General features: G+C 40.1%; 1 protein-coding gene across 5 annotated transcripts in view; it reads right to left on the bottom strand.

The window, feature by feature from the left end:
* The window catches only part of LOC145986740 (SID1 transmembrane family member 1-like), a 105,799-nt gene extending 78,886 nt beyond the window's left edge, over window positions 1-26,913 (bottom strand). For 2 of the 5 annotated variants that reach the window (XR_014441607.1, XM_083121097.1), the window contains exons 1-7: window positions 26,413-26,913; window positions 16,748-16,887; window positions 15,493-15,663; window positions 11,076-11,220; window positions 9,207-9,290; window positions 5,354-5,583; window positions 1,428-1,537 (exon numbers count right to left, since the gene is read on the bottom strand). Coding sequence is in view for 4 of the 5 variants with exons in the window: in XM_083121097.1 (XP_082977223.1) it covers window positions 1,428-1,537; window positions 5,354-5,583; window positions 9,207-9,290; window positions 11,076-11,220; window positions 15,493-15,663; window positions 16,748-16,887; window positions 26,413-26,643 (1,111 nt within the window). In the remaining variant the exon portion in view is untranslated. The remainder of the gene's footprint in view (window positions 1-1,427; window positions 1,538-5,353; window positions 5,584-9,206; window positions 9,291-11,075; window positions 11,221-15,492; window positions 15,664-16,747; window positions 16,888-26,412) is intronic. The other 3 variants (XM_083121100.1, XM_083121099.1, XM_083121098.1) reach the window with 3 other exon arrangements.
* Window positions 26,914-27,332: the final 419 nt, after the last annotated feature.

Below are 27,332 nucleotides of genomic sequence, written 5' to 3'. Positions count from 1 at the left end.
TTAAAATAGTTGTCCACGCAATTTATTCTTGACATTCGGGAACAAGAAGAAGTCATTGGGTGCCAAATCAGGACTGTACAGTGGATGACCCATCAATTCGATTTTTTGACTGTTCATAAAGTCGGTTTGTTAGACGAGATGTGTGACAGCTGGCATTGTCTTGATGAAGAATGATCCAACGGCGTTTGTTTGTTTTCCGTATTTGACCGAAGACCTCTGGCAAACAAATTGTTGTGTACCATTCAGAGTTGACCGTTCTACGTTCCTCTAAAGGTACAGTTGCCACATGACCAGTTTTCCCGAAAAAACAGGCGACCATTTGTTTTGATGTGCTTCAAGCGTGAACAACTTTTGTTGGATTGGGTTCATCTTGAAACACCCATACAGTCGACTGCTGTTTACGTTCTGGATCATATGCATATATCCATGATTCGTCACCTGTTACAATCTTATATACGTCTTTTGAAGCACCACGATTGTATTTATTGAGCATTTGTTTGCACCAATTGACGCGAGCGTCTTTTTCAGTTTTTGTCAAATTGTGTGGGATCCAACGAGAACATACCTTTCTCACAGCTAAATGATCATGTAATATTTTATATATCCTGGTGGAACTAATGCCTATGGTTGCCTCAATCTCACAGTATGTCACATGACGATCTTGCAGTATTAGGTTTTGCACAGCTCAATGTTTTCTTGAACAACAACTGATTTTGGACGACTTTCGCGAATCTCGTCGGTGAGCGAATGGCGGCCACGATTAAATTCGTTATACCAGCGTTTCACAGTGGCAAAGGATGGGGCTTCATCGCCAAATCTGGAAGTAAGTTGATCGATGCACTCTTGTCTTGATAATCCACGTCGAAAATCGTAAAAAATCATGGCACGAAAATGTTCACAAGTTAATTCCATTTTATTGTTGTCGCGCAATCTCCAAGGCAACGTAAACAACACAAATGAAGCTATTGACAAAACATTTGAAGTACGTTATGGTCAATAATGCCAGACGATTCCGTGCAAACGTCAAATCGCGCCTAACTTCAATCAGTGTTGCCAAGGTTCAAAATATAAATAGTGACCCTCGTAGTAATACCGGTTTTTAAAACGTCCACCTATTTTTACCTCAAGAGTGTGCGTGCAGGAATTGGAAATAAATGATTTTGTTTATTTCCAAACAGGTAGTTGAATCCCTTCGAGAAGTTTAAGTGCACCTTTCCCTTTACCTATGCCTTTCATCTTGTCAATCATCTGCTTCCCAGGAGGGTGGGGGTTTGTCCAGCATTTCTCGGAAAACCTATATGCAGAACTTCTTGTGATGGCCTTTCAACCTATCACAAGGAAGGGTGAACAACCCCTTGAACCGATACCAATACATCATTTAAGACCTGGAATACTTATGATTAAGTCAGTACAAGAATATTACTTACTACTTGCAGTTTCATATTTTGATCTTGGAGAATGTCGTGAATCTGGTATATTTTGGTTATTCACAAAGGGAACATTATCCGCTGGGTGTATATCATCATTTTCATGTCTCCTAACAAAGAAAAATCACACAAATTATTGAAATAAATTGCATAGAAGTGGTCATTTTATTTACCCACTCACACATTCTCTCTGTCTCTCTCACCCACACACACACCTATGTTCCAAGTTTGTGTGTGTGTGTGTAAAGGATCATATATAATAATTGGTCAGCATAAAATAATAAATAAATAATACGTGGTGCAACAGCTCATGAGGCCTACCTACCAACTGCCGGCCTCACTCCCATCTGAACCTACTCACTCACTCCCCCAAGGTGGGAGATCATACAACCAGTTATAGGGTGACGTGATGGCACAACAAACCTCCAGTTGTTGTTGTAAGTTTCCACCGGTCCCATACACAGGCAGAAATCTCAAAGAGAAAAGTTTGTTACGCTTTCCGAAGGAGACTCAAACCTGGGCGCATCCTGTAGTTGGAGCCCAAAGCATGACACTTTGACCGCTTGGCCACGGTGCGGGATATTGGTCAGCATAATGCACTACAAAGACAGGCGTTCAAGTTCAGTGCTTGAGGTGAGGGGGAAATGCAGGGGGAGGATATCCCTTCCAAGTTAGCAAAATTTTTGCAAAACATCCTCCAAGCTGTCTCACTGTCATCATGTTAAACCATAGGAGCAGCTTCACGGTTTGACCAGACACCCCCTTCCCCCACACACACCCCAGTTAGCAAGTGCTGGATGTACTATTGTGTTGGTTGCCCCTTGATGCATTTCACCAGTTCAGCATTCATCCTCTTTGCTGCAATTAACCTAACAGGTAGAAAAGAAAAACAAAATAACTAAAAAAAAGACAAATCATTACATAAATGAATATGATATTCAGTAGTTCGATATTTGACACGAGCAAACAAATCAACAAAAACAAAACATCATTTATATGTTCTTTAGAGGCACCTTGCCACAAAACTTATAATGCAGGAGAAAACCTGGAAAATTGTTGCTTTATTGGGACCAGAAAGATTAAGTGTACAATGGAGGTAAAGATAAAATCAGAGAATATAATATTCAGGATCCATTGTAATTGTTAATTAATTATTAGGTTCTTTAGTTAAAAATTAGAGCGTGGCCGATACCAATATCCTTGACATCAGCATCAGAAAAGTATTGTTTCAAATTTTATAACTCATACTGGCCAATACTCAGTGTTGTAGTCCAACATTTACAGGGGGTATACGCTAAGTTTCGTGAAATGCTAAGTGGAGACAATGTTTCATTAACTTGTCACGCCAAAGTCCGTGAGGGCCAGGCCAACTGCTTGCCTCAGTCCCACCAGAAGTGGTAGATTATCCAACTAGTTTTGGATAAGGTGTGGTCAGCATGATGAACACCCAGTCCTTGTTGTAGGTTTCCATGACCAAGTTACGCGACTCATTTGCATCTTCCCAATTTCCTTACAATGGTGGATGGCCATCGGTCCCATATACAGGCCAAAATCTCGAAGAGAAAAGTTGTTATGCTTCCACCAGGAGGCTCGAACCTGTGTGTTTCCCATAGCCGGAGCCCAAAGCACAATGCGTTAGATCGCACGGTCATGGTGCAGGACTAACTTTGGATTATATACCAATTAAATTTTTGGATGAAATCATTTAAGTTCAACAAAATCAAAGAGTTTCAAAAACTAATCATTAAGTTCAACAACTAATGACGCTACACTCATAATTGGCAAAAAAAAAAAAATATCTTAAAATTTAAAAAACATTAAATGTGTATTTTAATGATTGCATTTAAACATAAAGCATGTAGTAGTATTTTATAAAGTACGATAGAGCATCTTGTTATATTTTATTTTTTGTTGATATTGTTTTTGTGGATTGTCAGTTTGTACACTAATAGCTTTAACAGTGCTGCTAATAACACTAAAAATTAAAAACTTTAAAAATGCTTTGATCACCATACTACTAACATCGAGCAATAAAGTCTTTTGGAACTATTTCTACATGTCTACTCGAAAATGCTGAAACTGATCGACTGGTTGGCCCTCTCAGTATTACATTCTAGATCACATAAAATCTGAAGTATTGGACCATCATAATAAGTTCACTGAGTAATGGCCAAATTATATAAGTATATATAAACAAAAGCAGAAGGTATATAAGGTGGCTCAGTCGGTAACACGTCTGACTACATGCTAAAGGTCCCGGGTTCGATCCCCGGCCGGTTCAAATCCGGGAACTTTTCTAACGGAAGCGACCCCGGTGCCCACCCAGTGTCCAATGACGTGGGTACCTGGGGAAACCCTGGGGGGTAAAGGCAGTCAGGGGCATGATGCTGATCACATCACCTCCACTCACGACCGGATCAAGAAAGTGTGGGGCATTACACCCCCACCCCCTATACACCTTCATGGCGTGGTGCTAAGCACAGGGGAGCATTTGATATATTTTTTTTTATATACAAGGTTATTCAAATATGACCGGGACTGATTTTGTTTCAAACAACCTGCCATGCGAAGCAGTTGTGCGTCCTTGGAAGAGTAGAGCCACAACCACCACCCTCCCTCCCGTGCAGGTTAGAACCTGCTCAGTCATGTCTGAGTGTTGCTAGAGTGATGAGCGAATAGAAGGTGCCACAGAGCATGGAACAATGCATTGTGATCAAATTTCTCGTTGGAGAAAACGTCCAGCGATCCGAAAATTTGCAGAGACTCAAGCAACAGTATGGAGAAGAGTGTCTCTCACGAACCCGTGTGTTTGAGTGAGGTAAGTACTTCATAGAGGGAAGAGAGCACGTGGAGAATGAGTCCCAGCAGTCATCACGTGAGCGGCGGCATACCGGTTCTCCCAGACCCAAGAAAGCGCAGAGGATCCATTCGGTAAGTAAAGTGGTGGCAATGCTTCATTGGGTCTGGCAGGGGGTTATCCATGTAGACTTTCTTACAAATGCCAGAGCAGTCACTGCAGATTATTACTCAGAACTCCTGACAACAGAAGTGAAGGAATGATCCGATCCAAGTGGAAGAGAGGTGGAAAGAGAGTAGCCTTCCTTCAAGACAATACATGGCCTCATACAGCCAAAAACAACTAAGGCAACCCTCATCAAATTGAAACGGGACCTTCTGCCACACCCGCCATATAGTCCCGATTTGGCCCCAAGTGATTTCTACCTGTTTGGAAGGCTTAAATGAGACTTGGAAGTCATGTCGTTTGTGGATAACAACACCGTCATTGACAGTGTTCAGGAGTGGATACGCAACCAACCAAAAAACTTTTAACTTTTATGAAAAGAGCATTAAGATGCCTCCAACGTTGGAAAAAATGTAAGGACTCTGGAGGGGAGTATTTTGAAGGGCGACATGTGCAAATAATATTTGACAATAAAGAATTTGGTAAAAAAAATCAGTCCCGGACATATTTGAATGACCTAGTACATAGTAGCAGAAAGTATACACTAATCAGTTAGGTTAACTAGTAATACATGGCATGTAGTGCTGTATACCCTTGACTACACCCCTGCCAATACTTTTCTTGAGTCTCAGAATCTTGTGAAGCATGCAAAGATGTGACATGGCACTTTCACAGTCTAAATATCCTGGAAATTATGCAAAAATAATTTTCATTATTCTGGCAGTACCATTGTGGGGATAATGTGCTTTGTGATTCAACAATTATCTTACGTGAAATTGTGAATATATTAACAAAACTCTGGTAGACTAAAAACTATATTTTAAAATTTATTACTATGTTAAACTACAGCAAAGTGTTTCAATTTCCAAGTATTGGCGTTGGTGGAGATCATTATGAATATTGGAGTCTAGTTCAAGCTATTCAACCTTAAAAAAATGTCAGTAAAAATTAAACCCGCACATACCTGATAACATAATCGACAGGAACAAAGACAGAGCAGATATAAAACACGATGATGATTGCTAGTGCAACCATAGTTGCAATAACATAATCGTCAGAGCTGATGTTGTACTCAATGTTGAAGGTCACTGTCTTGTTACGGTTTCTGCTGCTATTCTGTTGTACTCCAGAACACCTTTTGTCATCTCCATGGACAACAAACACAATATAGAAGCCTTCCTGGAATCTATCTTTCTGGAAGTAAGCAGAAAAAGGGATTAACCTTTAGTGAATGGCCGGTTTGAAATGAACCCCCCCCCCCCCCCAAGTTATGCCTTCCAGATGCAGGTTGTTACTTGCAAATTGTATTTGGACAACAATATACCACCAACAGTGGCGTATGCTGGTTTTAACTAGTGGGTAATCTCAGACACTTGATTCATCCACCCACTCCTGAAGTCTCCCTGCAAATTTACCTCAACATTCATACAGGATTTACGAATGTATGTGTGAAAAATGTTACCTTATTGTTGCGACCACTGTCGAATAATTGTTGTGATTGCACTTGCAGTTAATCTACGCTTAGAATTTCAAACAATAAACCAAAATAATATATAAAAACTCTATAAGAAAAAACCTGTAACAAAGAATATGAAAGGAATTCGGTAGTGAAATAAAAACCCTCAATATTAATTGAAGTGTAAAATTCAAGTTACCCCAGTACCCAGTTACTCGTGCATTCCTGATTTTTGTTTTTATACACGGAAGTTGGAGTTCAAGACCTGTGGTACAAGAGATTCTACTGGCCTACCTACATTAACTATTTGCAATGTCTCCGGAAAAGATCCCGTTCCAAATATTTTCACACAAAAATATTATATTATATCCATTGCCTTTAACTTTAAACACAGCACTAGCACGAATATTAAACCACTAACAGCTAAACAAATATTAAATTCTCGAATCGCTACAACACGCATTCAATTCCCTGCGCCAATCTTCTATTGTGGTTCCTTACTGCTTGACACAGACTTCATATTCCCTGCGATGCGCGAGGTTCTATAAGTTGGAATCATTGCGTTTTTTGTTTATATATTTTACATTCAAACATCTTTTATCATTATTAATCTAGAGAGGGGGAGAAGCAACTTAAATTACCTAATATATGTGTACGTATATATATAATTTATTTCTGATAGCTTTCCCTTTTAAAAATTATTCATTTCTGTGAAAGAAATACTCTCACTGGTTTTGAAGGCTACAAAGAAAGTAATCACGCATTTTAAAATACAAAAATGAATAAAAGTAAGCATATAAATAGTTTAATTACTTCATTAATCGATTTATTAAATTGTTATTTGACGTTGGTTTTTTGCCACTTTTGGCTAATCACTACGAGTGATGATATGAAATTGATGAAGGGACATTTACAAAGAGCACCCATGCCCAGCCCGGTATTCGAACCCTGGAGCTCTGACGTCGTAGGGAGCTGTGGCAACCACTCTGCCACAGAGGTCAGTGTAATTTCATGAATTTCTAGTTAAAATTTTAATTTATTTAATTACCATCATCTTCAATATTAAAGCTTTTTTTTTTCCTATGACAATATCTGTTGAAATAGCAGATATCAGGAAGACAGAAGCAAATGTAAAATGAGAATTTACATAGAATTGGTTCGCAAATGTTGTTCACATTTCCCTGTTTCTCACGCATTTTCAGATGTATTTTCTCTACTTTCCTTTTCAGTACGTAATTTGCGAACCCAGAATTCTGTTTCCTGAGAAAGTTCCCTGTCGTAAACAACACAGCTCCTACGATACAAAGGCCACCGGGGAAGAATGGCAGAAGAGGGTGCCAGCCGAGCGAATGGCAAAGGCTCTGCGGTGGAGAGTGCGACCGATGGACTCTCTCCAGAAGGAGCTTACCCTTGCCATGGAATAACCGCACCTGAGAAGCAGTGTTTCCTTCCCCTCCCTTCAAGGGATTTAGAGGGAGCCGGTGGAATCTCACCCTGACCTCACCAGATTCCACCAGCTAGAGAAAGTGGCTGAAAGCCTCTCGGACATTCAGCGGCAAACGTTTGAAAAACATTTGCGCGCTGGAAGTAAAGAAATATGCGAATCAAAGATTGGTTCGGAAGAATATTGCGAAGAAATAAAAAACAACTTTTTTTTAAAATTATAGTCGGGTCATCTCCGATTACCTAGGTGACCCAGAGTATATGCCGCTGACCACCAGGCACATATCTAAAAATACATTTTGAAGGATAGGGAGTGGGGGTCCGAACCATGTGTCTCAGTAATAATGTAATAATAATAATAATAATAATAATGTTTAAATTAAAGTAATTAAATTATAATTGCATTCAATTAAATTAATATTAATTAAAATATGTAAATTAATTAATATCTTATTATTATTACATGAACATATAAAAAGCTCGAATAAGGATAGAGATATAACAGCATGTATTCATTACGGGTAGTTAAGATCGCCAAAATTTGTATAAAAACAACTGTCCTGGCAAATAAATTAACTTCGAATAGATGAAGAATTGAATTTACATAGAATAAAAAAAGGATGTTAGATCCAGTTAACGAAAAGTAAAGTTCCTGATTAATGTTTTATGTATATTATCATAAATACGTAATAGTGTGCAAGCATAAATCTTTGGTATTGTGCTTCAAAGACATGATCCCAATATACGAGGTGTGACTAGAAAAAAACTGGACTGTTGCTACAAAATCTCTTATTGGTTATATTGTACAATGCGAACATTATCCCCTTCAAAGTATACCCCGCTCCATACGAATCTTCAATTGCTGGAGGCAGTGCTGGAAATCATTTTCTGAAACCATGTTCATGACCTCCATCGCTTTTGTTTTTACAGATTCTATGGTCGTAAATCTGGTTCCTTACAGTGCTGATTTGACCTTTGGGAATAAAAAAAAGGTCACACGGAGCGAGATCCGATGAATAGAGTGGATGTTCTAACACTGTGATCCCATGCTTGGCCAAAAAAGCCTTGACTGACAATGCCGTGTGGGCAGGAGCATTGTGCTGATGAAGAATCCATGACTTGCTTTTCCACAAATCAGGTCGTCGCCTTCACACTTGCTCACGAAGGGTCATCAGCACAGTGATGTAATAATGTTGGTTAATTTGCAATAGCTTGAATACTCAAGCGGCGATCTTTTCGAATCAATTCACTGACATTTGCAATGTTTGATTCAGTTTTTGACGTGCAAGGCCGTCCAAGACTCAAGTCATCCACGATCACTTCTCGTCCCTCTTTAAACCTTTGATACCACTCAAACACTTGAGTGCATGATAAACACTCATCTCCGTACACTTCTTTCAACAAACCATAAGTTTCTGTAGCGGACTTTTTGAGTTTCATAAGAAACTTTAAATTGATACGCTGTGCTACTTTCATACTTAACATTTTTCCGACGGAGCACAGATGTACAGTTCACTTCGTCCACAAGCTACAGTGGAACTGAGCACCGTGCAGCCTGGGCAATCACACAGTCGATAGGCAGGATATCACGTTATACACTCATGCACCGCTTGACCTTCGACGCGCTTGCCGTTTGTTGACAGTAACATCAGTCCATGTTTTTTCTAGGCACACCTCGGAATTCTTGCCTTCCAATAAATTCAGAGGAAATTATAACCATCGATTATGCAATTAATGCTAAACAAGTATATTTTCATTACTTAATTATAGTACTTGATAAGTTTTTCGTAGGGGGTCCAGACACACCCTTAAATACTTCCTTTATGTACACTCATGTTATTTGCACAAAAATGCAAAGTTGTCTTGTGCTAACAGAATGTCGATGTCATAATATTATTGATATATTTATAAAACTTACCCAAAGAGTAAGTCCTCCTTTAGTCTGCATTGTTAGCCATAATCCTTTAAACCGCACATTGCGTTGTAAGTCATACACTGGGCACTGTAAAAGAAATTAATCTCTTGATAAATCTATAGACTTTCACAGGAGGATTTAAAGTGTCATCACCCCTCTCTGTACTTTATGTGAATATTTTGAGGATTGGGCGACTCTTTCATAACTGAAAAGTTAGTTCAGTGGTTGATGTCATAATTAACACAGCTAATTGTAGGTTATTGATTGATAGATTTACTTTATTTTACTTTGCTTTTTGTGCCACTTTTGGCTAATTTGCAAAGACGGGGAAGAGTGATATGATGAAATTGCGAACCTGGAACCCCTGGCATCACAGCACGATGTGCTAATCACACCACCACAGAGGCCGGCTAATTGCAGATTAACTGGTCAATGGAATGATTTGTAGGGTGTAAGGAAAGAACAAGAAGAGTAAGGGAGTGTCCTGCCCCTCATAAAAGCAATTACCTGGAAGAACTTTGTGAAACCACAGAAAAACCTCAGCCAGACTCCATGAAGCCTTAGAAAGATCACTTCGCAAGCTTGCAGCAGACGACAGTATGGGGGTGTGTCTGCGAGAACCAATCAGGTCCGCGAATGAGCGAGCCCGGTTGCCACAGCTAGCTCACTGCACCCTTCTGGAAAGGTAAGTGACCTCTGCCTCTTGCTACCTCGGCCTGTTTGTTCGGCTGAGGAGCAGATGACACGAGCGTATCAGCAACAGTGTGCGAGCGACGTCTGCTGTTAGTCCGCGAAACTCTCTTTCTAAGGCCTCCTGCAGTATAATTGATAGATTACTAAGAGAAACTCATGAGTACAAGTTTTCTGGAATTCAGAATTTTCATATGGTGTGAAATGAACAACAGCATAATTTCTATTCCTGAATCCCACCTAAACATACTGTTGAACATTAGAACATACTGTTGTAGTTGCTACATTGAGTATTGTTACCTGGTTATCAGCTCACGTCATCTCCATTCTGTGCATTTGCTTTGTCGTATTGTCTACATGACAACTGGCTAGTTTTCACTGGCAACTTTTCAGAGGTCTTAACATAAATAATAAACCAAATTGTGTGCCAGCCTCTAGTGACAGAAGGGGCCTCCTCAATGGTGCAGTGGTAGCATCGTTGCCTTGTAATCAAGGGGTCCTGGGTTGGATACATGGTGGAGGCACATAGTGATTCGGATCCCACTTTAAACTCTATGTCCAGTCCAAATTAGCCTAACTGTGCATAAAGTGGACTTTAAACACCAAATTAATAAATCAATCAAGTGACAGACACTTCTCCCAAGAAACAGGAATTATTTGTTTGTGTACATTTTTCTTTCTTGGTACAATGTGTTTGGAAAAGAAATTTGGTATGAATGCCCAATATGTGTACAAGCAATAGATTTTTTTTATTGATTTTCATTTTTATCTTATGACCAATTAATAATATAAATTACAATTTTACTTACGTTTTTTTTTGGGAGTATGGTACGTTTTCTTCAATTACGTTCAATATGAACGTATGACCAATTAGCCTGTACTTTTGAAAAGCACTTTATATTATTTTCTAGTCTTGGAACAAACATATGGAAAACCATATATAGTAAATTAACTGTCCGATAAAAGAAATAATTTCAATGAGAACCACAGTATTGCCCACAAAGAAGAAAAAACCTGCAGCATTCCTTCAAGTTATAAACTCATGAAACAAACAAATTAACCCCATGAAAAATTAATTTTAAAAATCAGGATTTCAGATAAAGACATTTAGACTTTCTTTCTGAATTAAATGTGACACAACAAAGTTGCAATAATTCTATTTCTAGGATGGAGTAAACTTACACTGATATTCTGTATAGATACGGTCATGCATAAGTCATCATCTGAATTAACTCTTAGTAAAGCTGAACGTGTGTCATTTGGGAACTTAAATCCATAAAAATGAGGCTGGGATGGGGTTACAGAAATTGTCCTATTCTCATCAAAACTGAAAAAAATAAAGAAACCACAGGTTAATATTTATCCATCTTATAGTTTTATTGAAATGAAACGTATATTATACATGGAGATTCACAAGTGATGGTACAAACCATAATGGTGCAGTGCTTCTTTTTATGTGAGGAAAGGTTCTGATACTCTACAAGTTAATTTATCATTGTTATTGTGTTGGTTTGGCTTTGTGTTACGTGTGTGCTACACTACTCAAAATAGTGTGATAATTTTGTAAATCATAGTACATCCACAAACACACACATATTTTGCATTAAAACAAAATGTTTTAGTCTCATACATAAAAAGATGCCAGCCTAGCATACCATTGCATACCACAGCAGATGTGGTGCAAAAGGGTGCTTCCACACCTATTAATTTTCATCCGTACCCCTCTTTCACAACTTATGTTCAACCAGAAACACTCACTCTTAAAGTAAGTAAGTAAGTATTTATTGCTCGTCTCATGTGCGAGCCATCGGCTGTGCGCACTACATCTATTCTTAATACACAACTATCTCAATGGAAAACCAGAGCAGGTGCTCCAACCTGGTTTTTTACAATGTTCCAGAGAAAGACAAAGAAACATGGGAAGAATCTGAAGAGGCCCTAAAAAAGGTGAGAGAAGACAGTTTGAGCATGACTGTTAACGAAAGATTTTTCCATCTAGTGCACAGGCTGGGGGCAAAGAAAGGTAAGGATAAGCCACGACTGTTGATAGCCAAATTTGAGCACTTTAAGGAAGATGTGCTGTGCTCCAAAGGGCCAAGGACCTGCGAGAGTTCAGCATTAGCACCGCGGAAGACTTCTCCTATGAAACGAGGCAATGCAGAAAGAGGCTAAAAACGTACATGTCCCAAGCCAGGTCGGAAGGATGCCAAGTGCAACTGAGATACAAAACGTTGTACATAAAGGGGAGGCCATGGACACTTGAGGAGCTACAGAAGAGGGACCAGACCCTGGCTGCAGACAACGGTGTAACAACGTCGCCTGGAGAGGAGAACGCAAGGTCCATCGAGTATGTGGCAACGTCGCAGGAACAAGGTGGCTTAAGGAACGCGACAATGGAAGAACAGTCCATTAGGAAACCAGAGATCCGCGCCTTAGAGATGGAAGCTACAGGGGGAGGGGTGGACTGCCCCCCACCCCCCACTAGGAGCAGGTAGGCAAAGTTCTTGAAGGCAAGGACCGACCGACGGAGAGGGGGAAGAGGAAGGTATCCAAGATGACCGGGACAGCGAGAGGAGGAGGTAAGGTCAATGACTTTGAGGGGGGGGTGAAAGTGTCATAAACATTCTATTTTGGAACATTGAGGGTCTCAGGGGGAAACTCTCGAACCCCTCGTTTGTAAATTTTGTGAAAGGGTGTGATATTTCATGTATGGTGGAAACGTGGTTGCCAGCAGGCGAAGCGCCGCAAGCACTGGACAAATACTCTCTCCTGCAGGGTGCACAAAGACGGGGAAGAGACACTCGGGGGGGGATTCTTATTAACTTCGCTCATAACATCAGGAAGAACGTGGAAGAGATAGATACAGGTGTAGGGGGTTATTAGCGTCAAGGATAAATATTGGAAACTGGCATTTACATATAGTAGTAGCCTACAGGCAACCGAAAAATTCAAAATTTCACTCAGAAAAATTCTTTGAGGACTTAACAAAATGCGTAGAGGATATAACAGATAGCGACCTAACAGCAGGCATTATAATATCAGGAGATATGAATGCCAGAACTGGGGACAAAGAAGTCATATTGGAAGGGGAGGGGGAGGGGGAAGGTAAAGGAAAAGCAAGGATAAGACTATCAACACGGACGGCAGGCAGCTATTACAAATGTGCAAAGCGATGAACCCAGATATATTAAATGGGAAATATTTTGAGATCGGGAGGGGAGTACTCATTTGTAGCTCAATCGGGGAAAAGTGTCATTGATTATGCTATCTGTTCCAAGGAAATAATAGGAGAGCTGAGGGACTTCTATGTAGGGTACAGAATAGATTCACACCACTTCCCAATCATATTGTCACTGAGATCAGAACCACATGAGGTGAGCCTTGGAGGACAGAGAGCACAGAAAAGGGGAACAGAGGTACATCATGGGGGATGGACTTACGTTGATGATGACAGAGCAAATAGAGAGAGAAATGGAAAAGGGAGAGGTGGAAAGAGCCATAGACTTGCTGCAGCACACTATAACAAGAGCAGGGAGGCATATGAGAGTGCACAAAATAAAACAACCAACGAGAAGAGGGTGGTACAATGGAAAATGCAGGGAAACAAAAAAGACTTTGCAAAAAGCACTGAGAGATTTTAGGATATTAAATAGCGAAAATAAAAGACAGCTGTATGTAGAACAGAAAAAAATATAAACAAATCATAGAACAGGCGAAACAGGATTGGAAAATAAAAAATACGGAGATGCTAGAAGCAGAAATGGAGACAAAAGACAGTAGAGCGATATGGGGGGGGGGGGTGATTTTACAGAACTATACAAAATAACAGAGGAGGAAGGGGGAAACAATGGTGTAAATGGAATTTTCCAACCAATCCTGGGGACACATATTCCTGTCCTAGATAATGAAATAACAGAGACGGATGTCAGATGAGCAATACAAAACTTGTAAAAGCGGGAAGGCTGCAGGGGCGGATGGAATTTTGGGGGAAATGGTAAAAACAGGACTACAAAGGTCCAATATGGTGGGAGTAGCTACACGCTTATTTAATAGTATGTACAACAGGGGATTGTTCCCAGATTGCTGGAACCGGTCTATCATCTGTCCCATTTACAAAGGGAAGGGGTATATGGACAATCCGAACAACTATAGGGGGTCTCGTTACTTCCAGTATTAAGTAAAGTGTACACGAGCATACTGTACTGGAAAATTAAAAAATGGACTGACATAGTCGACAAAATAACACCATTACAAACCAGATTTAGAGATAAAAGCACCACGTTGGACAACATATTTACACTCCAAACAGTGGGAAGAAAAACTAAAGAAAAAGGGAGGGAAGCTATATACCTGTTTTGTCGACTTCCAAAAGGCATTCAATACTGTAAATAGAGAGAAACTTTAGGACAAACTGTGGGAAATAGGAATGTCGGTCATGATGATAAACGCAATAAAGGCAATATATTCAAAGGTTGAATTTTGTGTACGGTGTCAAGTGGATACCGTGACAGAGAAACAAAAATGAGAAGCGGGGGTAAAGTTCTGTCACCCCTGCTCTTCACTCTCTATATAAATGATATAGTGGCGTATATAGAGGGTGAACAAGCTGACACACCCAAGGTCGGGACGACAAGGGTACCGGTGCTCCTGTTCACAGATGATGCGGTTCTGATCTTGGCCGGCCTACAAAGGGCTCTGGACGGGTTGGAAAGATACAGCAGAGAATCCAAACTGCAAGTGAATCTGACAAAAACAAAAGTTATTGTGTTCAAGAACGGATATGTATATGGAAAAGACAAAAGGTGAACTTTCAGAGGGCAAGAATTGGAAAGGGCAAAATAATAAAATACTTGGGACTAGTTCTCACTATGGCAGGGACATCGGCAAGACATATGCAAACGGTACAAGGAAAGGCTGGGGCAATAACAAACGAAATAATGCAGGCACTCTTAAAGTGTCATATTATGGAATGTAGTCACTGAAGTGAGAGCACTGCTCTTTCCGCTCCCTGGAAAAAATCCTCCGGTCGTCCATATATGCCATTGGCCTCCCTTGAACAAGCTCTTCCTTTCAACTTTTAAACATATTGTTGTTGTGCAAAAATGAAGCAAGTCGCTTGTATTCTTCAGTTTCATTGGCATATTATCATAGATGCCTACTAAAAGTTGATTTAGTGGTTAGGCACGTTTCATTTTCTCTCTGTTTTCAACATCGCACCCCTTAAATTTCATTCTGCATCCCTAGATGATTAATTCTGGTGCCACCACTGACCACCAGAAAAAAAAGCACTGGTGAAAAGTATGTAGTAAAAAATGCAAAAAAGTCTGTCAACATGGGGTGCAAGAAAATGGTAAAGGCTAGGGTGGCATTGACATGATCTGCCACTGACGTGTTTCCTGGTCCTCATGGTTACCATGTGGGCTTCTCCTTGTCTCTTACAGCACATGCTGTAGGCAGAAATTGTTTTGTAATATACAGTGAATGACAAATTTCATATAGAGCTGTACAAAACTTTGACAAATGTTTGAAAAAATCAAAACCTTATTGAGGAATGAGAATAACCTTGTATTAACAAAACATAAGTTTCAGCATGAATTACCTTATGTAGAAGTCTTCGACCACGGACACAAGCAAAGAAAATGCCACATTGCTAGGATTGGAGGTTGCAACACTGACTACCAACTGCTCATAACAGGATGCACCTAGCAAAGAGGGTGAATCATAGTTGCTAACAGGACACAGGGTTCTCTCTGCATAATGATACTCATTACTGAAAAAAAGAAAAAATACATTTTATTTATACTTATGATACATACTCAAATATCTAAAATATATTCATCAGATTACACTATTGCATGTTACCACACCAGTTTAGTTACGGGTCTCTATTTGACAGTTTATATGAGATAAACCCATGAAAACATAAATCGCCATCTTCATGTGGCAGAATGGTTACTATATGGGCTATGAAGCCATAAATCCCAGGATCTACGCCTGGGTAAGTCATGGATGGATCATTGTTTGTGAATGTCCACCATTTATTCAGTTTATCATCCATCATCATTAGGGGTGTGCGGGAACCCGAAAAGTCGGGATCAGGAAAAAAATTTCCCATCCCGATCCCAACTTCAGGAAATACCGAATGGTCATTTTTGAAAGTCGTTAATTCTCGACATTTTCTGCATTGTAAATGTCTGGAATTTATCAAAAATTCTTCGTTTTTGTACCAGAAATGCGAAAACAATCACTTAAAGTGAAAATGACGTGTGGAATTCGAGATTTCCAGAGCTGCACATTTTTTTTTAACCGGACGAACAATCCCTGCTGGCTGCACACCTTCAGCACACAGGAACCAAATCACACACCGTTCCGCACATCTGGAGGAATCCATCGTAGAACCTGTACATGATCTCAAGAAAGGAATAAACTAAGGGATAATGTATATAAATTAGGATATATGAGAAGTTTATACCCAAGCGACATAAGTTGGGAAAAATTTGCGCAATAGACAAGTGTGTCGAAACAATCGGTTTTTCCTTATTTCTACATACATCGAAAACACAGGCCCAGTCGACTTATTTGTCAAACAACCCCAGTGGCGGCGACTGTGTTCAAAAACTGAGGGGGGGGGGCAAGGACAGTTTACTTTCCCTTGGTATATAAGGTTTGGTATAGTGTGGGAGCAAAAGTGGCAAAAAGTGGGGCAACTGCCCCCACACCTCTAATCGCCGCCACTGAACAATCCTTATAGTAATAATATTAACTCTTGTGTACAAACACATAGCTAGAAATGAATGGCATGCCCTGGCAGTGTGCGCATAAAAAGTTATATACTAGCAAAATCAATTACTTACACTCCTTCGGCTGTGGACATAACTAGTGGAAGCTTCCATGACAACACACTTTCCTGCTGACGAACCACAACTAGTACTGGGAATGTTTGATTAGCCTGTTCACTAGCTACATGCACCCGGAGAGCCTTGTCTTTCAAATGCTAGTTAAAGGTAAAGAAAAAAAACAATCACTTTCACACACAATATTGCATTTCAGGAAACAAGATGTACTTAATCAATTTCTGCACATAAATTATGAAATTCAGTATTTGCATTCATTCAACCATGTTACAGTAGGCTGTATGTCATTAATTCGTACTATGAAATATGTAATCTAAGTTACAAGAGAAATATAGTAATAACATTTTAATACACTACAATTTTACATTTCTACTCTACTGGGTAATTCATAAAAAATTCTTGGTACTTATTTTATTCTCCTAAATTCGAGACGTATAGGACGGGATACAGATAGGAAGAAAATTACGTAATTTCACACACTAGATGGGACTGCAGACGAAATATCTGCAATTTCCTCATAGTTTCGGAATTTCTGCGATTATAAACTGCATTGGGACTGTCAAATCAGTTATATATTTTTTCTTTCGAGTTTTCTGAAAGGATTGATTGATTGATTTGATGGTTTAAGTCCACTTTATGCACAGTAAGGCTAATCGGGACTGGACCTACAGTTTAAAGTGGGATCCGAACCACTATGTGCCTCCACCGGGTTCGAACCCGGCACCCCTTGATTACAAGGCAATGACGCTACCATTGCGCCATCTGGGAGGCCTTTTTCTGAAAGGAATTTGGTTTTTAAAACGCAGTGCAAAAAAAAACAAAAACAGGGAAACATCGTAACATTCTCAAGTTGTTTCACACAAGATGGACAGAAAAGCATCAATTCTAAGCCCCGCGACAGGTTAAGTTTGCAGCAGGTTTTATGTATCAATCCACTCTAGAGAGGTACTCAGCATCCCCGAGCCAGTCTCACCTTAACCGCTGAACTGTTCATATCACAGACCGTGAGAAAATCCGCAGTATTGCAGCGGACCTATTTTCTGCATGCACGTTTGGGTCTATATATGCGAAAAGTTGCTGCAAGGTTAACCTGTCACGGGGCTTAAGTAGCGTGGCTTATGGAATTGTATTCATTAATTATAGAAACTACGGATTTTACAATTTACTAGTAGAAGAGAAATGTTTCAGCAAGCTCTTCAGTTTCTTCACTGTGTAACCTGTGGGGAGTTTGAAACATCTTCACTTGTTCTAAGCAAATTGTTTTCATGCAGTGCAAGATTATGTTGGGCACTGGTGGGGGGCAAACAATTGAGTAAAAGAAAGCAAGGCTAGCCGAATCTAAGAGTAGCAGGACAAAAGGACACGCAAGATGGTATTAGCATTCTATGGTATTAGCTTTTACGTCTTTCTTGCATTATTTATTCCAGACTGCCAAGAGAACTTACAGTGGGGCACCAAGGGATAATTGCCCACTCAATTTAAAATTTTACCGGGAGTTGGCCCTCGCCGCCAAACAATCTAATTAAATGAAAAATGTAAAGAGAATGCCATGGTGCCCCATGAATTTTTTGTGCCCTATTAAATCAATATTGTTTTCAGTTTGCAAAAATTTGTATCAGAAATTTCTCTTGCTCGCTTCGCTCGCATTTTACTTCTTATAGTAAAAAAAGGAATCCTATAGCGCTACCGCCCAATATTGGGCCCTGGCTTACCTACCGACTGCTGGCCTCCCTCCCACGTTGGCCACCAGGGGGGGCGTGGAGATCTGCAGCCAGATTAGGGGCACGGGTGGTCAGACCGACCAACCCCCAGCCGTTGTAGGACGTCGCGACCGGATTACGCTCACTCACTCGGAGCTCCCCAATTTCCTCACGATGGTGGGTTGCCACCGGCCCTATACACAATCAATCATTACATTACAGAAAACAGTCGAATTGCGAGCGAAGTGAGCAAGTAAGTCTTTAGATTCAATTTTTTGCAAACTTAAAACAATATTGATTTAATAGGGCGCAAATAATTTCACGGAGCATCATGGCATTCTCTCTTTTACAACATTTTTTCATTTAGATCGTTCGACATTCAGGGCCGACTCCCGCCGCTGCCTAGCTGCGGGTCTGAACTTGATGAGACTGAGAAAAGGCATTGCGAGCGAAGCGACCAAAAAAAAAATACGAAATGTATTTTTATTTGCAGAAAATTTGAAATCCAAGGATGGCAACTGCCCCTCTGTGGCCCCATGCAGGTGTCTTTGGCCATCAATGTTTGACCCCCTAGAATTGGCTCCCGTCCAAGGTTGGTGGAGGGGCAATGCCCCCCTGTAGTTGCGCCATTGGAATCTAGTGGCCAGAGCGAATCATTACACATTGCTCGAAGGCTGGTAACTGCAGTCGCTTCCCCCCCCCTCCACGCAATACCGTTCCCTCTTATGTGTTCATTGGTCACTACTTGCGCAGACACTTGTTTTCGTTCGTTTGCTCCAGAGATAGTCGGGACAGAGTATAGTGCCAAGAATTAACGATAGTGCTACTTTGGGTTCAGCCAGAGCCCCAGAGAGTCGTAGAGATCGAAGGTCTCTAAATTGAATATTTCAACACTATCGGATATCGGTTGAGGTAGCACAAGGTGTATTTTTTTACAAAAATGAAAGAAATAAGCTGCACAAATCAACTGAAAATCAAAGTTGTGAGTGATAGTTTATTTCTGCCCGGACCAAATTTCTTGTATCCAGACCTTTCAAGGAATAAAAATAATTTTTCAAGTCAACTGTTTGAGTCTTTGATGTGGTGAAATTGACTTGCGTATTCAAGAGTTGATGATAGAAATTATTGTTGTTGTGGTCAGGCACGTATTCAGGGGGGCTTAGGGGGCTCGAGCCCCCGGAAGGTTTTCGGTTTACACCAGATAAAATGAGATTTTTTGTTTCTTGTGGTGTCAAATAAAATAATGTGGCGTTAATTTAAGGAGAGAAATAATTATCGAGGCAGGACGGAGAATATTCTATAACCCCGTTATTGGTAACAGCTCGTTTCCAAGGTGGGAATCAGGGGGCTCAAGCCCCCCTTCAGAAAATTTTCAGTTTACGCTAGACAAAATTAGGTTTCTGGCTTCTTGAATGATATGATGATAATTTGAGAGAGATAATTATCTAGGCAAGACGGAGAATGTTCTATAAGCCTGTTATTGTTAATAGCGCGTATCCAAGGTAGGGGTCAGGTGGCTCGAGACCCCCCCCCCCCACCGCTCCCCAAGGAAATTTTTCAGTTTACACTAGATAAAATTAGGTTTTTGTCTTCTTGAATAATATGACTATAATTTTAGGAGAGGAATACTTATCAAGGCAAGACGGAGAATGTTCTATAACTCTGTTGTTGATAATATTGCATGTAAACTTTTCTTACGCTTTCGGTGTTGTCGTAGCGAACTTGAACACTATGTAGAGACTTGTCAGCATTTGGAAGCTGCACAACAAAGGTAGCGCCTCAGGTACGGCGATTCGGATTCATTGTAATTTTTTAATCTCTGGAAAGCGCGAGAGGAAACGTTCTTGAATAAGAGAAGGACTCGAACTACTGGCAATATTTACGAATCGTTTTATCTGCGGAACGTTCTAGAATATAATGAGGATATTAATACGCTTCTTCAATTTCCTGGTTGATCTGTACAACAGAATAGGTGAGACTTCAGAGGTAAGTGTGACAATTCATACAGTCGATTTGTGATCAGTCAGTGTCCATTGGTTGCTTTATAAGAAAATGAAATGGACTAAATACCGTAAAGTAACGAAATCTACTACTAGTTCCAGTTCGGTTCCAAAGCTAAAGACATTGACGACAGCGGAACTTCGAGTAGTGCTACGAGTAGTTCGGGTCGAAAGACGTAGAGATCGAAGGTCTCTCTCTCTAAAGTGAATATTTCGGCAGTATCGAGCTGGGCATTGGAGCGATTTATTAGAAAAGAAATAAGATGCACAGATCAACTGAAAATCAAAGTTTTGAGTAATGATTTGGTTGCGCCAGGACCAAATTTTGTGTATGCAGTCCGAGAATTTCATGGCATAAAAAAATACTTTTGTTTGAGGTTACTGGGTTCGACACACACTCAACAGACAATTTTGAACACTTGCGAGTGCTTACGTCTGAATATGAACAATTTGGTGGGTTTCGGCTCTTATAAGAGCTGCAAACATGGGAGGACAAGACACATTAGTGGTGTTCAGGCTCGAATGAGAGATAAATATTCGTGAACTGTCTGCGTCCAGTTCCCAGCACACGGTTTGAATCTCGCGTTGTCGAGTGGATTGTGCATTCCGTGCATGTGTAACACCTTTGTAAAAACACTTCTGGTACATAGATGTTTTGATGCTTGATGAGAAGAAATGGACAAACGCACATACTGAGATGGTTCCGGCACACAATGTTAATGCATGGAAACAGAGGAGTTGAGTGGTAGAAAATGTCCCGATTTCACGTTCTGATTAAAATGACAGCCTTAAACAGTGGCGACGATTTAGGAGATAGTTGCTCCCCATTCTTTTGCCTCCACACTATCACACTATGACCTCTTAATGCTTGTCCCCTTGTCCCCCCCACATCATTTTGGAACCCAATTGCCACCACTGGCCATAAACATACAATTGTGATACCTCTTTAAAAAATGGTGTTCAGCTCCCCCCCCCCCCCACCCGAAAGGAATTCCTGGATACCTGCCTGATTGTGGTATTGTGTTTTCTGCTGAACTAACCGGCAAGGGGAATCATCTTTTATTAAATAGAAAGATGCCGAAATGTGCGGCATTGCTCCACAGATTCCCGGAACATAGTGCAGACCTATGTACGTACACTGCGCCGCCCACCGTTTGAATCTCACGTTGTTGAGTGAGTGAACTGTTCATCTCGTGCATGTGTAACAGCCTTGGAATGAGAGGCACTTGTTGCTTGTTTCAAAAGAACGCCCTCAGCTATGAAAGTACTCAAAGGCACCATATGTTGATGCCTGAAGAGAAAAATCTTGATACACTAAGGACGCCGTGAAGCGAAAACGTTTGGGGACCCCTGCCCTAGACCATTATTTAATTAATTAATTAATTAATTTGATTTGAATTGCTGAGAACGGCTTGAGGGCATAAATATTGCCAAGTAAATTTCTTTTATGCAATGAGAGCGTCAAGAATTGAAACAAAACCTGAAATAACCAGCATAAGCAAAAATACAGTCCTTAAAAACACGTAGGATGCAGAAAAAAATAATGAAAATAGCCATGGACATTTTGCCAATGCTTGTGCATCCCACTGTAGTAAAAATTACTGCTTCAGTATCAGAACAATTTCTTTTCTTAAAAGCAGGGACGGCGACAGGGGTGGGCACGGGTGGGCAAGCGCCCACCCAAAAATTCCTGTGCAAATTTTATAAGAACATATACTTGGGGATATGTGAATGACTCAATAAATAAGTGTATTCTGGTGTTCATAACATGTATATTTTACTTGTGAATATTATCTACGCTAGAAATCTTCACATATTATCAACCCATAAAAAGCCAATTTTGCCATTAGAAAGTGAAAGAGCTATTGAAAAAAACTGTGATCAAATTAATACTTCTATGATTGAAAGCAGCTAGTAAGATTTGGAGGCTCAAAATTATGCAGGGTATGATCAAGATTAGATCAGAATTTAGGGTGGACTTGAGGACTGCAGCTCCAGGTCTTCACTGAGAAAGACTGCTTTGAAAAGTACCACATAATTAAAAAAATTAGGTACTTCGGATGTGGTAAGGAATACAATAACAAACCACACCATGTAACTTGGCGAGAAGTTATAACTGAAACTGTGTAGAGGGGACTGGAGTGATGTCTTGGTGCTGTAAGCTCCGTGCCTCCACAAATAAATCGCGGCATGAGTATGATTAAAATAATCTCCAAATAAAAAAATAAAAGCATCATCTTAGCGTTACTTCCTCCAGCAACACAATAAAAATTATTTAGATTTTCTAATTATTATTAGAATAATTTAATCAAGAAGACTTAGATGAGAACGTCATGTGACACGGATGGCAGAGGAAAGAATAGTTTACAGGGTTCTTGTTAGGAAACCTGATGGTAAGAGACCAGTAGGAAGGCCAACACGAAGATGGAGGGATAACGTTGAGATGGACCTAAAGGAAATTAGCTCTGCATTGAAATTCCAAAAGTGTCCCTTTCTTTATTTCATTACAATTTTTATATACCTGTCATCTTCAAATACCAATATGGTATGTGAAATATCAACTTTATATTCGTTCTATTAATAAGAAGGAATCACAATAATCACTACAATACCGAACTGAATAAATTTTGATAAACCAGTTATGTATGGAAAAAGATGCAGAATTATTCAATTGCTATTGAGTGGCTTATCATATTTAGAAATCCTCGTTCGACACATAAATTTTGCCACATGAATCAGCCGAAAATGTCGACAGAATCTGTAGATGCAGCTGAAGTAAAGGATAAAGTTATGTCACGAAGCATCCAGAAGAGGTTTTTGTGAGTTTTTTTAAGACCACTTTTCTGCTCAGATAGGCTAATCGGGACTAAACCAACAGTTTAACGTGTAGTCCGAAGCAGTGTGCATTGTGCTTCCACCAGAGGAGGGGGGGAGTCGAACACAGGACATCTTCATTATAATGCGACAACGTTATGCCATTGGAGAAATAATATACAGAATGAACTCGCAACAAACGTGTCATTTTACCACCACAGAAGATGCGTCTATTTTAAGAGCGTGTATTGCCTGAGACAAATATTTGAGACTTTTGGAAAACAACGGGATTGTTCACGGAATTAGCTGCCTTGATCTACTAATGAACACTGTGCAATGTGTCTCATTAGTAGAAACTACCGCCTCAACTTTCGAAGTGGTATGTACTAATGAAACTCCATTTTTGGAAGAGTAAGTTGTGGATGCTTTGTTTTATTATAAGTCGTCTTTCTGCTAATTTTGATAATGACGACGATAAGGTTCAATGGTGATTGGATGAAAGTGACGAAGGGGCAAAAACAAACACACCCAGACACTCAAAATACAAAATCCCATAAATTATTACATCAACTGTGGTTCCAGGCGGCAGGGATAAAGTTTGCATGGTATGCTGTACAGGACAGAGGTTGACATTCTAGTATGTTCGAAATGGTCATGCCATACAACCCAAGTCATCTATGAAAAATAGATGGATTATTCCTGGTACGGTGATCAACTTCGATGAATTACTTGTGTCCTAAATCATTTTGTTACCTCAAAAAATATGTACATGTAACCATACGAGGGTCACTATTTATATTTTGAGCCTTGGCAACACTGATTGAAGTTAGGCGCGATTTGACGTTTGCACGGAATCGTCTGGCATTATTGACCATAACGTACTTCAAATGTTTTGTCAATAGCTTGATTTGTGTTGTTTATGTTGCCTTGGAGATTGTCCGACAACAATAAAATGGAATGAACTCGTGAACATTTTCGTGCGATGATTTTTTACGATTTTCGACGTGGATTATCAAGACAAGAGTGCATCGATCAACTTACTTCCACATTTGGCGATGAAGCCCCATCCTTTGCCACTGTGAAACGCTGGTATAACGAATTTAATCGTGGCCGCCATTCGCTCACCGACGAGATTCGCGAAGGTCGTCCAAAATCAGTTGTTGTTCAAGAAAACATTGTTGCTGTGCAAAACCAATACTGCAAGATCGTCATGTGACATACTGTGAGATTTAGGCAACCATAGGCATTAGTTCCACCAGCATATATAAAATATTACATGATCATTTAGCTGTGAGAAAGGTATGTTCTCGTTGGATCCCACACAATTTGACAAAAACTCAAAAAGACGCTCGCGTCAATTGGTGCAAACAAATGCTCAATAAATACAATCGTGGTGCTTCAAAAGACGTATATAACATTGTAACAGGTGACGAATCATGGATATATGCATATGAGCTGGAACGTAAACAGCAGTCGACTGTATGGGTGTTTCAAGATGAACCCAATCCAACAAAAGTTGTTCGCGCTCGAAGCACATCGAAACAAGTGGTCGCCTGTTTTTTCTGGAAAACTGGTCATGTTGCAACTGTGCATTTAGAGGAACGTAGAACGGTCGACTCTGAATGGTACACAACAATTTGTTTGCCAGAGGTCTTCGGTCAAATACGGAAAACAAACAAACGCCGTCGGATCACTCTTCATCAACACAATGCCAGCTGTCACACATCTCGTCTAACAACCGACTTTATGAACAGTCAAAAAATCGAATTGATGGGTCATCCGCCGTACAGTCCTGATTTGGCACCCAATGACTTCTTCTTGTTCCCGAATGTCAAGAATAAATTGCGTGGACAACTATTTTCGTCGGCGGAAGACGCCGTTGATGCGTTCAAAAACCATATTATGGAGGTGTCTCAAAAAGATTGGAAAAACTGCTTTGACAAATGGTTCGAACGAATGCAAAAGTGTATTGACCATAAAGGAGAATACTTCGAAAAACAATAAGACAGTTTTCAATGCCAAATTCCTATTTTTTCATTGTTAGGATCAAAATATAAATAGTGACCCTCGTACGTGTGTTGCTTCTCTCTCGTGAGTAACATGACTTAGTTCAGAAAACGAATATCAACTTAGCTAATAATCTCTTCAATTCTGAACAGATTTTTCAATCTTATTTGTTTATTACTTATGAGTGATATTTTGTCAAAATAGCATTTCGTTAGCCTAGGAATACTTCATGGACAATGAACAAAGAATTGGTTTTCCGTGTGTGTTTTAAATTATCCCTAATAAGATGTTCATTTTAATCCAAACATTCAGTGGCGACGATTAGGGCGTGCGGGAGGTGGCGGATGTAGTTCTCCCCCGCACATTTTGCCACTTTTTGCCCGCGCACTATGACCTCTTTATGCTAAGCCTTTTCTACCAAAATAAAGTATATTGCCCTTGCCCCTCAAATGTTGGCACCCAATCGCCCCTACTGCAAACATTCAGATAGATTTGTCAGTTGTACAAACCTTGTAAGCTAAGAAAAGTTGCCCCCAAGGAGTAAGAAAACTATTTCAGTCAAAAGCTCATACGATGAAACTACTATGCTCAGGTAAAAAGGTAATGTGTTCCCCTGTGCTTAGCACCACGACATGAAGGCGTATAGGGGGTGGGGGGTAACGCCCCATGCATTTAAATTACGAGAAACATCACGATTGTCTACCTTCGCACTTTCTATCACTGTCGCCGAATACATAAAATCAAGTATGTGCCTCATATTTCTTTTTTGTTCTCGAAGGGCAAAATGCCATGCAACACCCTTAAACCTAATTCACATTTATTTCATTATATTAACATGTATGAAAGAATGTGACTGTGAATGTATGGCTGCGCATGGATAAACACTTCGTTGAAATAATTGTGTCCATCAAGAGACAACGCGAAAGGAAATGGAAGAAGTTGCGAGAATAGATTAGAAAAGAATAAAGAGGAAAGCAAGAAAAGGAAAGGGAAAAGATGCAAGAAGACAATCGGGAGTGTAAATTTCTGGCGCCGTCCCTGCTTAAAAGCACAAGTAATAAAACAGAACGAAAAAAACAAAAACAAAGCGACGCACAATTTGTCGTCGACTGTTCTGGCAAACTACTGAGAATTTGTTTCTTACCTCTAACGAATCACCACAAAACTTGTATATGCGCTCTGTTGTGGCATTAATTTCATCTTCATACGTAGTCCCTATCCGGGCTAGTATTTCAGGACTCGGAATATAATTCCTCTTGTTCAGTTTTGGTGTATGCCAAGACCCGTCATTGCGCTCGCAAACACACACGTTTAGGAACGCGATAAGGCACACTAAAATTCGGAACAGTTTTTCACTCGCGTGAATAAGTATCATTTTCACACAGTTACTTTGTAGAAATAGAAAACGACAAGACTCACATCATTACTTTAACGTTGGAAGAACGATCCTAATGTTGTCACTCATACAGTAGCAATCACTGTAGCTGCTCCTTGTCGGGTGCAACGGATGTAGTTGTTATCGTCTTAAGTGATGCTAACTCACGTTTTATCGCAATGTGACACTTCCATCTGTGAAATTTTAGCGGGAAAGATAACTCCACTCCAAGACATGTTATGTCTATTGGCGGGAAATCCACAAGCAAAGAAGACGACAACTTATAACCTTCTACCCACAAAAATAACATGTTGGTAACATTGCGTGACGTCGTGCCTCAAGCTGATTGGCTGTCATGTTCGGACCGACCCTCTAGGAGAAAAATGCAGTCTCCTTAGCTTAGTCATGGAACCAGGACTTACCAACACATTACGTACGAAGGTCAATCATTAAACTCTTTCTCACCTGCAGGGCCAAGACCTCCTTGGGAATTTGGTGATGCTTTAGCCAATGTTCGAAAGGAGGAAACTGCAGTCAAAAACAATCGTATAGTAAAATGTACTACGTAACATTTTCAGCGAAAAATGCAGGCTCGACCAGGACTCGAACCAGGTCAACAGATCCCGTTGCGGTAGCATTGACACACGATTCCACACAGGTAAAACAGCGACAGCGAAAAATCAGACGAG

This window comes from Lepisma saccharinum, chromosome 4 (genome assembly GCF_977018435.1).
Source record: "Lepisma saccharinum chromosome 4, izLepSacc3.1, whole genome shotgun sequence".
Lineage (NCBI taxonomy): Eukaryota > Metazoa > Arthropoda > Insecta > Zygentoma > Lepismatidae > Lepisma > Lepisma saccharinum.
Note: the sequence above shows the minus strand (reverse complement) of the source record. Positions and strands in the feature narration are given on the sequence as shown.